This window comes from Pleurodeles waltl, chromosome 6, assembly GCF_031143425.1.
Source record: "Pleurodeles waltl isolate 20211129_DDA chromosome 6, aPleWal1.hap1.20221129, whole genome shotgun sequence".
Classification (NCBI taxonomy): Eukaryota; Metazoa; Chordata; class Amphibia; order Caudata; family Salamandridae; genus Pleurodeles; species Pleurodeles waltl.
The window spans coordinates 1437410795-1437423662 of NC_090445.1; the positions used below are offsets into that span (position 1 = coordinate 1437410795).

At 45.8% G+C, this 12868-nt stretch overlaps 1 protein-coding gene across 1 annotated transcript in view; it reads right to left on the reverse strand.

Annotated features, from left to right (window-relative positions):
* The window catches only part of ERLIN1 (ER lipid raft associated 1), a 215293-nt gene that overhangs the window by 126134 nt on the left and 76291 nt on the right, over window positions 1-12868 (reverse strand). The window contains exons 2-5 of the mRNA XM_069240832.1: window positions 6361-6484; window positions 6030-6111; window positions 5291-5337; window positions 1865-1926 (exon numbers count right to left, since the gene is read on the reverse strand). Coding sequence (XP_069096933.1) covers window positions 1865-1926; window positions 5291-5337; window positions 6030-6111; window positions 6361-6467 — 298 coding nt within the window. The 5' untranslated portion in view covers window positions 6468-6484. The remainder of the gene's footprint in view (window positions 1-1864; window positions 1927-5290; window positions 5338-6029; window positions 6112-6360; window positions 6485-12868) is intronic.

Here is a 12868-nt window from a genome sequence, read left to right on the forward strand (position 1 = left end):
CCAAGAGAACAAGCTGTGGCCCAACTAGTCTAGAAAAGTTCCAAGGCAGAATAGGCTTTTTGGCTGAGCAGGAGCCATCAAAGGGCATATCCATGAGAGAGGTCTGTATGTCTACAGAGAATCCTGTTGTGCCCATCCATGCATGGCAGTGGAGCAAGACACTAGTGCCAACCTCCCTTACAAGACAATCAGCAGTATCAGGCCTGTACAAAACACATTTGTTTTGAGACAGTGATGTCCCAAGTTCCTCTTGGATTGCCGGCAAGATCTCCCTTGCAATGTCCCAGGAGGCACGAGTATATCTGCTCAATAAACCAATTGCATTGACCTCAATGCTGGGCTAGCCGGAAAAAACATCTGTTTTCGGAACTCCTCAATTCTCTTAGATTCTCTATCTGGTGGAGTCTTGGGGAATGAGTTGGGAGGTTCATCTTGCTGGTTGAAGTGTGAACCACTGTATTTTCAGGAGTACAATGCTTAGTGAGGAAATTGGGGTCGCCAGGCACCAGTCTGAAGTCTGGCCACCAGTCTATTTACAAATGGGCAAAGAACAGGGCTTTGACCAGGTGCCCATTAATGTGTCAGTGTGGGCCTCACTGAACAGGAGCAAGGTCTCAGATGTGGATAGCCAATGTTGTAAGGTTTTCATAAATACATTTGTCTTAACCTCAACAGAAGATAATTGTAGGTCCGAGACCTTCGTTGCATAGCAAATTACCACTGCAAAAGAACCACTCTATTCCTTTAGAGGTCAAAATGGACCCCTTTTTCCTGGGAATCAGGATCCGGTTTGTGTTTTGCGAAATGAGCACACATCTGACTATCTTGATTCTCTTCACTGCTACCAGTGCAAAAAGAAAAAAAAGAAAGAAAAGAACAGTCTTCAAGAGCTTCTGAGTATCCTACAAATTAGTTCATAATACAGGTCAGAGTTCTGTTGTAATTGCTTCATGAGGCACCCACCTTGAAACTTATGTTTGTCAAAAGCCCATCTGGTGGCGACCTTCAGGACCTGAGGCAGAGTCTGCTCTTATTTAACTGCTAAACTCTCTTCTATATCACCTCTGTTGTCTTTTCCACTGACTCGTGTTCTGCAAACCATTAAAAGTGTAGCATTTCAATGCCATTTATCAATTTTAACTGTTGAAACTGATGTGCAGAATATAACCCAGTTTTATTCATTATGCATATTGTGTAAACCTATAACAATCTCAAGCTTTAAAATACATAATTAATTTAGCATTTAATAATTCTCGTATTTACTTTTCTCAAATTTAGTTGGCTCCAGGCATAGAATAAGAAACATTAGTTCACTTGTTGCACATCCTGTCACACTATTTGGTTCCTGTACACAAATGAACTTTAAAAAGTGATAAAACAGCTAAAGAGGTTTAAAGAACAGAACAGAAAATGTTAAGAGTATGCACACAAGGCAGAAGGAAATAAAAATAAAGCCTAGCACAAAGTGGAGCAATTCCCAAGAGACTAAAGCCTGCAAAAAATTCAACTGGTCTAAAATAATTCGGCAAAGAAGACCCAGATGATTTGTACTGGGTAAAAAACATTGCACACAAACGTCCAGACTGAATAACTAGTATTTTGTGCGAAGGTCTCCAAACACTAGTCATTCAAAGAGTGAGAGGGCAAAGGCTGTTACAGAATTCTACAACCATATCTCCCGAGCTCTCTGCGAGAGCTGTCTGATGCTGAATCCATGACACAACTTACCCCTTGTTCAGAATGATTAGAATTAAACTTAACCTTGACTAAAGGGCAGTCCCTGGGAGCAAATCAAAATACACATAACGTGGAGACCCACCACAATATGATGTCAGACAGGAGGTAGAGAACAATTTCCACTTACCTGCAGATGGGGTTAACATGTTCACCACCTCAATTCGGTCAAAATAAATCATGACGCCACCACTGAGGGAAGAAAGGCAAAAATTAAGAGCTCTGGGGATTGGTGACTAGGGATTCAGGAGAAAGGGGGCAGAAGGCAGGCAAATAGATGCAACAAATGATGAGAAGTGTGCTCAACCTGTTAAGAGAACATCAGTGGCCACACTAGCAGCATGCAAATGCAAACACAAAAATAAGGACGACTTCTATCCACACTGAATGTCAAAGTACAACTGAACTGGTCCACCACCAGAGGTGTAAAGAGGAGATAAAGCAGGCTACATACCGTGCTTAAACTGAGCTCCAGATCACTGACTGTTTGATAACATCCTGTATACTAGATAACGGAGTTCTAAGAGCACAATTGTGTGAAATGTGGAAGCAGGAAACCTCAAGATCACATGGCCATTGAACAATGCATTGATGGGCCACAGTATAGGTACGTCACCACAATCTTAGAGAGGGATAACCGAATTACCATTGCTCCACAAAAAGATAGACGAGCTGGAGAGTAATTCTGGGATTAGAAGATTAATGTTAAAAAGTATTAGCAAACGCCGAAACTCAACAATTCAAGAGAATGTAATACACAAAAGATAAACAGACAAAAAATATTAAAAAAGCAAACCTCAGGACTTTAGACATATTTAATTATGTAAAGCAAATCACGAAAAAAACAAAAATAGGTGAGTAAGAGTCCATCAATATGAGGTTAACACCATAATCTGACAATCCTCAATTTCTAGCCTCAGAACAAAAGCTTAAAAACAATGATTTCATTAAAGGTTTAGAGATGAACCCTTTAAAGAACCACTCAGTATTATATTAGATGTTGAAAAGAAAGTCAATAGAGTTTCCTGGGTGTTCCTTTGCGAAGCACTCCTGCTAAATATTTCTACATTTTAGTAAATGGATTCACACTTTGTACCAATTGCCCAATGCTCAGATATAAACTAATGGTAATTTCATCTGCTTTCTCTATCCACTGGTGACAACTAGGGTTCCCACTTTCCCCAGCTTTATTTGCATTATGTAAGTAACCATATACAAGACAGTTAAAGACGTCTTATTGAAATGTTTAAATACCCTCACCTTTAGTGGAATATGCTGATAATGTATCAATTCCTGCTCATACACTAATTCCCACATGAGATACTAAAGGCCACATAGCAGAAGACTTTGGTAAAGCAGGAAGCTTAACTCAGTACTAGCAAGACATAAATCATCTTCGCCACAGGACAAGAGAAGAATATATACTAGTTATTCAATCTGCAGAATCTAGAAATTATGTTAGCTCCTACTGTATAACTGTGATTTGAATATAATTATCTAAATCTATTCCATTCAACAAAGGCACAGCTAGAAAAATGAAAGAATTTTCCAATTTCATTAGTAAGCAGTATAACCCTAATTAAAATGAATATCCTAACTAACATGTTATATATTTTCCAGGCCCTTCCATTGTAAACGGTGGAAATTATATAAGATACTGGACTCAAGCTTGTAGATCTTTAGAGTCACTCAAATGTACCCTTTCTAGAGGTGAGTGGGTACTCCCAGACTGGAGATTATGCTACTGGGCTAGCTTTGGCAAACATCTGAGAGATATGTATGTAGTCAATATGTTCTCTGGGAATGGTTCAATAACTTATCAAAGCCCAATACAAAATAGTCAACAAGGTAATTAGTGATCCAAATATCTTATTAAAAAAAAGACAGATTAAAGAAAATCAACAATTTAGGAAAATATTGGCGTGGGTTCAAGCAATAAGCCAACATACCTGATTTCCATTCATAAACCTAATAATTTTTTATGCAAGTGATTTGAGCTAGGGATCACCAACCTAGGTAATTTATTTAACATACAAATGTTGAAATCTTTTTTCAAGTGTACAAAGTTCATCTACACTGAAATATATTTTCCAAAACTTTTGCAAGTTAGAGACTGTATCCTGGAAACAGGAATGAACCTTACAACAGCACACACGTTATAGAATTGATATTTGGTAAAAACACTCAATTTCTATTTTACCTATTTATGTTTTGACGGAACCTGGACCTGAACCTGGTGCTCTGGATCAAGGAGTACAGAAATGGTCCATCGGATTTTCTACATCTATTATTCAAGGCCAAATTACAAATATACGGACTAAAAACGATAAAATCATTACACCCACTAGAAAAAGAAGCCAAGAATCCTGGACACATACTGATTTTTATATCGCTCCTGCCAAATGTGCAAAATCATATAATTAAACGAAATCATGTCCACACTGCACTATAAATCTTCTTATGCTTTACACGTTTGTCACCTGTCCGACTTATATAAATTTACGATCCCCATTACTCAATTATAAATGATATACGATTAACCCAAATCAAACGCAATCCTAGCACTATTTTGTTAGGCACCAATATGGAAGATTTAGGCCTTAGCAGTTGTCCCATTATTAATAGCAAAACATGAAAAAGTAATACTGCACCTACCAATTTTGAATGGAGAGAAAACAATGAAACATTTTAAACAGATCACATAATAGCTACATTAAGAGGAACTACGTAGAAACGTCATCAAAGATGGAATAAACCGATTACCTAACTGAACATTTCACATAACCTTCCCCTTCTCTGTTTAGTTATACCCTTTGCATTGACATAACAAGTACTGGAAGTACCGGGCTGCTAATTCATTCTGCCTGCTACTGTTTTAGCCACTCTGTAAAATTACCAAATTCTGCCAAGAGCTTTGACATATTAAGAAAATGTAGTTTTTCCATTTAAATCTTAGATGTTAAACAGTCAGTGACACAACTAATGATTGGTCAAATAGGAATAAATCATCAGAGGCCACAGAAATTCCTCACACTTATGAAGGTACCAAACAGCACGGACCCCATCAATTTCAGGTCGAACTTTTGCTCAACAGACATGTTTTTCTGTTTAGCCCATAAACTGAGGTTCCACTGGAGAGTTAAACAACTATCACAAACAACTGTAGTGCATCATAAAAAACAACTAGCAATGATCTCGTTCTCACACCGTCTAGGTTTGTTTATTATGATCGTATTCACATAAGCAGTGGACTCATCGAAATTAGCGTCTGTTGTTTCTAATCTGCTGAAAGGGACAAAGGAAGACAGAATCGCACTAGCGTACACAGCTTCAGTGAACAACAGATGAGCAGCCACTATGGATAAGTCCCGTAAACTAATAAAACAGCCGCACACGCAGCAACAACTACAGCCCTGAGCACTAAAGTGCATGGAAATCAAGAGTCAGCGCTACTAAGCCCCGTTTATGAACAAGCAGAATGATTAAAGAGAATAACTTAGTGAAACAAGAAAAAAAACACACACAAAAACAAGTGGAAATCCAGAGCACAACATACCTTGTGCCACATGGAACGTTCTTCACTTCATCTGTTTGCAGAGTTGTCTGTAGTAGGCAAACAGAAAAATGTTATCTTTCGAAAATGAAAACTGAACACAAACGGCAACAGGTTTTTTGGGATACAAAATTAAACCACACTTATTGCACACTTACGAATTGTAAAGTGTCATTAGAGTGTCACTTTTAGACCCATGGATACGATGGGTTTATATCTAAGGTGTACTTTGTTTACCACGAGAAAAACGGCAAAGTTTGATAAAACACTTGCCATAAAATTATCAAACTGAAGACCAGATTTTAACTCTTCGAATGAGCACATTGAATTCTTAACAGTCACCCAGTCACCAAATATCTGTTACATAGGTTGGTGAAAAGAGGAAGGGAACACAGACACACGTTAGCATGTGTTCAAAGGTACAGGTGGGTTTACACCATTAATGGCTGCTGTGAACGCACCTTGAATTCCTAATCAGTAACTACCAGGTTACGTGTCATGCTGGACTCCTGTGAACATTTTGTTTCACCGGTCTGTACAAGTGTTTTAGAATATTAATTAATTATATACAGCACACTTCAAAGAACAAAAACGTGACAGAACTCCACGTGTCTCCATTTTCACAGACTCATTTGATGCCAACTTATACAAAAACATATTTAATCATTTTAAGGCAATAACTCGTCTAAGCTTCAATGGGCATTAATGTGGGTTAATCCGAGCAAAGTCTGCCAAGACTCACCTGCACGGAGCGATAAGAGGTTATGAAGGGCAGCATGATGTGATAGCCTGGACCGGAGGGGCTGGTCAGCAGAGCCCCACCCCTGTGAAATGGAAAAAGAAGAAATATCTTCGACGCTATAACGATCTTGGAGTCCAAGCGAAAATGCAAAAAAGACCGATTAAAAAAAGCTCAGGTTCAATTGTGGCACAATCATAACTAGAGAAAAGCCAGCGGTAAGCAATGCAGACCATGAGCAACAAGGAAGGAGTTGGCACAAGAAACTTAAGAACAGTACCTTTCTTTGTTGTCTTAGCGTTCAAATTAATGCACACAGAAGTGTCATACATACCTGTAGTAGACCCCGAGGTGTCCCTCTTCTATTTTGTGTATGGAAGCATGGAGAAACAAAGCCATAGTGCCAATCACCACAGCAAGCACTACTCCGACCTGTGCCATGTTCACCCTCGAGGGGGCTGAAAAAAAAAAAACAGAAAAAAAGGAATGAGCACAAATGCACATACAACTTTTCTACATACACACTTCTTCACTTAAGTCACAAATGGTAATAACCAGATTGATCTCACAGCACAAAGGTCAAACGACCGCTACAAACGTTTACTACAGTTGTGCAAATGCTAGGCGTAAACGGCCCTTGGAGTTGTTAAATGACCGCTCGCATTTCCAATACATTTTAGAACAGTACCTAAAAAACCATAGCTAAACATATCACAGAAAAGTGACACTTCACTCCCCGATATCATCTAGTCAATCCACAAAGGGACTGTTCCAAACCATCAACAGTCATCCTCAGCCCTGACATCAAATGCAGTTCATCTGTAGCCAATGTGCCTGCAAGTCCATGTTAGAAATTGGGTCTCTAGTTGGCAGTGGTATACACCCTGACCAATTAAGGACCACAGTCCTATTCAGGGTAAGTCAAATACACACCGAAAATTAACCTGTGATCACCCACTGCTAGCTTGGCACAGAGCAGGCTGGCTTAACTGGTGCAAAATGAGGTAATCATAAACTGCTGTTTTTAGACTCCCCTACCTACACCTCGTCAAGCGTATTAAGCGCTAAATAAATGCACCACAAAACAATGTTTGCTTGCAGATGGATGAATGAAGGAGCTGCACCATGGTGCTACTCCAATTCCCAGTGACAGCAGTATTCTACTGACCCCTTCTGCACACAAGTGAATATGAGTCACATTTGAGATGGAAGGCCCCTGGGTTCTCGTTTACTACAAGCTACTTGGACAAATCAAGCCGTCTGGGATATAACATGTCACACAGGAATTAACACTGGGAGGGGTATGGCGTTCGGAGGCTGCACTCATTAGTAATATCCGTGACTTAGGTCATGTTTTCCCACCTTCTATGTTGATGGGAGGAGGGAGACAGGTTGTTGCGGTATTTTGATATGTGGTCAGCACACCCTTAAAGGAAGTAAACCACCAATAGGTTCTCATTTACCTGTCCAACGCCCTACTGAGGGGTGCAGAAGCCCAGCAAAGGGGAAAGGGGGAGGGGATGTCTCACCAGGAGGAAAAGTAACATCTGGGCCTGAGAACTCCCAAGTATCTTCACAAAGTGAAGAGGAAAGGGTGGGCGTTTTTGCTGTAAGGTCAGCAGGAAATGGGAAACTGCAATGCCACTGTCCTAATCCCCGAGATATCTGGTGTACTGCGGAGAGATTCTATTTCAAATCGTCATTTTCGAGTCTTAAGAGCATTCTCCCTCAGCCGGTTTCTCATGAGACTCCCCGACATGGAGACCCCAGATTGGGGGCTGCCAACCCTGAAGGGGGAGGCAAGTGTTCATTTATCTTGGGGGCACCATTACTCCAATGTTCCCTTTTGTGGTTCAGATACCTACGAGGAGACGGGAGGCCCACCTCAAGGCGCTAAAATTATTGTTTTCACAGAATCCTTGGTTCAGCCTCCACACCCATCACATCCCACGTGACCTTGAAAAAGCCCTGGGTCCCTCCGATGGCCTGCTAATGACATGTCTTAACCTGTGAACAACATGGCAGAACCCCCGCATGTGTGCCATCTGCATGCCCCCTCAGCTACCTTTTGAACCACTGCTTAAGGACTGGGCACCTTGTTCACACGAATGAGGTCAAACACTTTCGCTGTGCTCTGGGCAATGGAAAGGAAGGTTAAGCTTTTATTGTTCAAATTTATTATGGGTTTTCAGTGTAGAAAAAGGAAAAATAGAAAAGCAGAACTCAAGCGGTGTCGCAGCACCCAACAATCCCCCAGGGGAAAACAGGCAACGAGCCGTCCCCCCCCCCCCCCCCCCCCGGTGTGCCAGCTTATAGTCACGTCTACAGGATCAGGAATGGGGTCTCTGGCACGGCTACCTTCCGGTCCGTGCTTTAGGTACTCTCCCTTTCTTGTAGGCGGAGAAGTCACAGATATCTAGGGCATGTCAATTCTATGAATTCCCCAGAGAGCAAGGACAAAAAAGGGTGCCATAGCTCCCTGTAGGAATCCTGTTGTAATGTGAGGGATTGAGTGAGCTTTTCCATCCCCAGGATCAACCAGACCCTGTGTACCCATCCCAACTGCATCAGGATCTGAGGTGTTCCCCAGTAAGTCAGTATGTTTTGAAGGGACGCCCCCAAGGCGAGACCGATCTGTCGGCCTGCATTAATTTGAGCGGAAATGTCAGGGGGTATGGAAGGCCTAGTATGATGTATGCCTGGAAGCGTGGGAGTTGGGTTTTCATGTGAAGATCAATGTAATTCAAGATTCCCTCCCAGTACGAGGTCAGCTTCGAACATTCCCAATAGATATGGGTCAGTGTGCCAAGGCCGTTGCACCCCCTCCAACAAAGGGGTGAGCGTGAGCGGTCCATTTGATGGACCAGAGCTAGGGTGAGATACCAGTAGGTACCTATCTTCACTGCAGTCTCTGTGCTATTTGCGCAACGCGCTGTGTGATGTGCCCTATAGTAGATTGCCTCCCAGTCCCCCGGTGTCATGGACCTTCCCAGTTCTGCCTCCCAACGTGCCTGACTCCCCCCGGAGCAAATCATAGAGCTCCAAAATGATGTGTTTGTCTGCCTTCTTAGTCAGCAGCCATCTTTCATATTGTGTGAGGGGTCTACATACCTTCTCCCTAATTGAGGGGCTGCGATACCCAGTGGCTGATCTGGAGGTTACACATTCTCTCTGTTTCTGGGAGGGACTGGGTCCTTCTAAAATTTTCGAAGGAGACTATTCCCCCTACATCAAACAAATGTCCAATGGAGCAGCAGTAGGGGGCCGTCCAAGCGCGGTAGGCACCGTGGTCAAGTCCGGGTTCCCTACAATAGGTGTCAGGGGAGGGAAAGGAGGTTAGGTTGCTTGATCAGGCCATTTGGTCCTACACCCTCATGGTAGCTCTGGTGACTAGTGATGAATACAGGCCCCAGGGCTTATGGTGGCGTGGAAGGAATGGGATCTTCCAAATGGAAGCGCCTGCTACTGCGCGGTTCATAAACAGCCAACCCTTGTCGGAGTCTAGTCTGGAACATCCCATCAGGTACCTTAGCTGTGTAGCCTTGTAATATTGCCGGACATCTGGGATTCCCAGGCGTCTCCTATGCAGGCATTGATAAGCCAGAAGGCAAGCCATTCTGAGTTTCTTGCCCCCACCCCCATACAAAGCGATTGATTTCACTCTGCAGCGCCTGGAGGGAACCAGGAGGCGGCTCAGCCGGCAGCCCCTGAAATAGGAATAGTGCCCTGGGGAGGACCGACATTTTAATGGCAGCTATTCTACCAATCTATGAAGTGGGATGGTGTCTCCACTTCACCAGGTCAGCCTTGACTCCTCTCCGGAGAAGCTGGTAGTTCTTCGTTGAGGATTCTGATACTGTCCAAGCTATCTGGATGCCCAAGTATGGAATGGAATCCTCCTGCCACCGGAAGGGATATTACTGTGCTAATATGTTCACCATCTCCCTTGGGAGCGTTAGACTGAGTGCCTGGAACTTTGAGAGGTTTACCCGGAAACCCGACACCGTCCCAAAAGCCTCCACCACGTCCAGGAAGGCCAGTAGGGCCTTTAACAGGTCATCGAGTGCCACTACCACATCGTCTACGTAAATCGCAATGGTATACTCTTCCCCGCCAAGTACAACACCAGTGATCTCCAGGTTGTCCCTCACCCTCCGCGCAAAGAGCTCCATATATAGAGCAAAAAGTGGGGGGGGGGGGGGGGCAGTGGGCACCCCTGGAAGGTTCCATGACCCACCGAAAAGGGAGTGGATATCACCCCATTAACTCTAACTGAGGCCCTTGGTTGGCTATATGCACTCGCTATCCAGGCTCGGAACCAGGCCCCAGGCCAAAGTGCTCCAGCGTAGTGTGAAGGTGCAGCCAGTGGACTCGATCAAACGCCTTCTCTGCATCTTTGCTGAGCAGCATAATTTTCCTACCCGCTCGCTGGGCTTTATCTATTGTGTGTAGTAGCCGTTAGGTGTTATCTCCACACTGTCAGTTCGGGATGAATCCCGCGTGGTCGGGATCTATCGATCCAGGCATCAGCGGGTTCAGGCATGCAGCAAGAATATCCATAAGCAACTTGAAGTTGATGTTTAGCAATGAGATAGGTCTGTAGGAACCACACTCAGTCGGGTCCTTCCCAGACTTCAGGATTACCACTATGGCTGCGTCCAGTACCAATGATGGCATTTCCACCCGGCCTGTGGTATTGTTAAAAAGTCACTTAGGATCGGCGCCAAGCTGCTACAGAACGTTTTGTAGAAAGAGCCAGGGAAACAGTCTGGTACCGGGGGGTTATGAGGCCTCCAAAAGGGGCTATTGCCGAGATTACCTCCTTTAACCTAATGGGGGCCTTAAGTGGGGCTACCTCCACAGGCTTCAGTTTAGTTGTGTGGGCCTGTTTGAGATATTGCAGTGAGGTGTCCAAATCAGCCTGTTGGAGAAGAGTAAAGAGCCTGATACCTCTAATCCCTCCGGATGCCTAATCACTGCCACAGCCGCTGGCTGCCTCTGAGCCCTAAGCCTGGCTGCCAAAAGGCAGCCGCACCTGCTTCCGCCCACGTAATAGGAATGACTGAGTCGGATTCCGAACTATCCATGTTGAGCCCCTCTAACTGGGTCCTTGCTGTACTGAGCTGTCTCCAAACTCTTGGGGCTCTCATCCTCTTGAGTATCCTCTCAAGTTCCGTCACCTGGTGCTGGAGGTGCGTCCTTTTCTCGCGTCTGATTTTATTATCCGATGCCAATATTGCTATAAGTTCCCCTCTAATTACCTCTTTCAGTGTGTCCCACAATAGGGAGATCGGAGTGTCAGCCGTGTCATTAAATTCTAGGTCGGTAGTAATAACTTTGGTTATCTGGGCGACCACCTCCTTCCTCATCAGGAGTGTAGTCCACATTCACCAAAGTTGGGGGACTTAGGCCCGGAGGGGGACATTGAGCGCGAGGGTAACCACTGCATGGCTGACAGTGTGCAGGGCTCAATATCTGTCACCCATCGTCTGTGTGACTTCCTTGGACCCCAGGAAAAAGTTGAAGTGGGCATAGGTCTGAGGTGCGTGGGAATAGAAGGTGTAATCTCTAGTGGTAGGGTGCCTGCCCCTCCAGAGGTCCCAGAGCTCCAATTCTTTTAGCCTCACCAATCCTCTTGCAGATACAGCCCTGGTCCCACCATATCTGGAAGAGGATCTGCCCCACTTCTTGGGTAAAACTATGTTAATGTCGCCCACTATGAGCACTTGCTCTCCCTCTCCCCCTCCACCTCTTCCTCCTCCTCCCCTGCCCCCCGAGTCCCGGCGGGGGTCCCCAATTGCTCCCTCATCCCCTCGTGCAGCTCCTCGTGCCTCGCACCCATGGGCGGTCTCACCGCTCCTCCGCCTGGCTGTGTGCGTCCCTCTCTAAGGTACCCCGACGGGGGGACAAGCCCATCTGGACCACTGCTGCCCGTGGTGTCCCCAATCCGGGCTGGAGCCCCTCCTCCGCTGCTGTCCACGGGGCCACCACCCTCACTCACAGAGCGGACAGATGGGCCCCGTTGCTGACCAAGCATGTTACCAAGTCCCGGGGGGGTCTCCCGGCCACTCCGTCGATCCCAGTGCTGCTCCTGGCGTCCCGCTCCATGGCCTGGACACACCGCTCCTCCGCCTGGTCACTCTTGGCACCCCTCTGGATTTCTCAGCAGGGGAACAGGCCCTGGGGTGGCCCTGAACCCTCAGCCCGTGCGCACCCTCAGTCCACGCACCTTCTGCTCTCGCCGCTCTGAATGCTGCCGGGGTGTCAGGGGTGTCAGGGGTGTCAGGGGTGCCGAGGTCCCAGGTCCCCCTCTTCTCAGCCAGCCCAAGGGGGTCTCCGCCTGCCACTCCCTCTTGCCGAGCCGGCAGGCAGGCCCCGCCTTAGTCCCCCCCTAAGTCCCGGCAGGGGTCCCCGATTGCTCCCTCACCCCCTTGTGCCGCTCCTGGTGCCTCGCCCCCACAGGCGGTCTCACTGCTCCTCCTCCTGGCTGTGCGTGTCCCTCTCCAAGGTACCCTGACAGGGGACATGGCCGCTTGGACCGCTTCTGCCCGTGGTGTCTCTAATGCTCCGAAGGCACCGAACATCTTGTGACGACCTGGGCCATCAGCCCACGTGTTCTGTCCTCCGCGGCCGGTCAGCACCTGCTTTACTCACCCCCGTAACTTGTGGGGTGAGTCCTGGATGCTAGGGGTGCAGTGGCCGTGAAATTTTCACCCCCTGGGGCCAGCAGGTGAGGGATTCCCCAAAGGGAGGGGACGGAGAGGTGTGATTGTCCGCCATCTTGGCTCTGCCCCCCAGGTCAAGCTTTTAAACCAACAGGATTAAGGTTTGCTGCTTCAGAA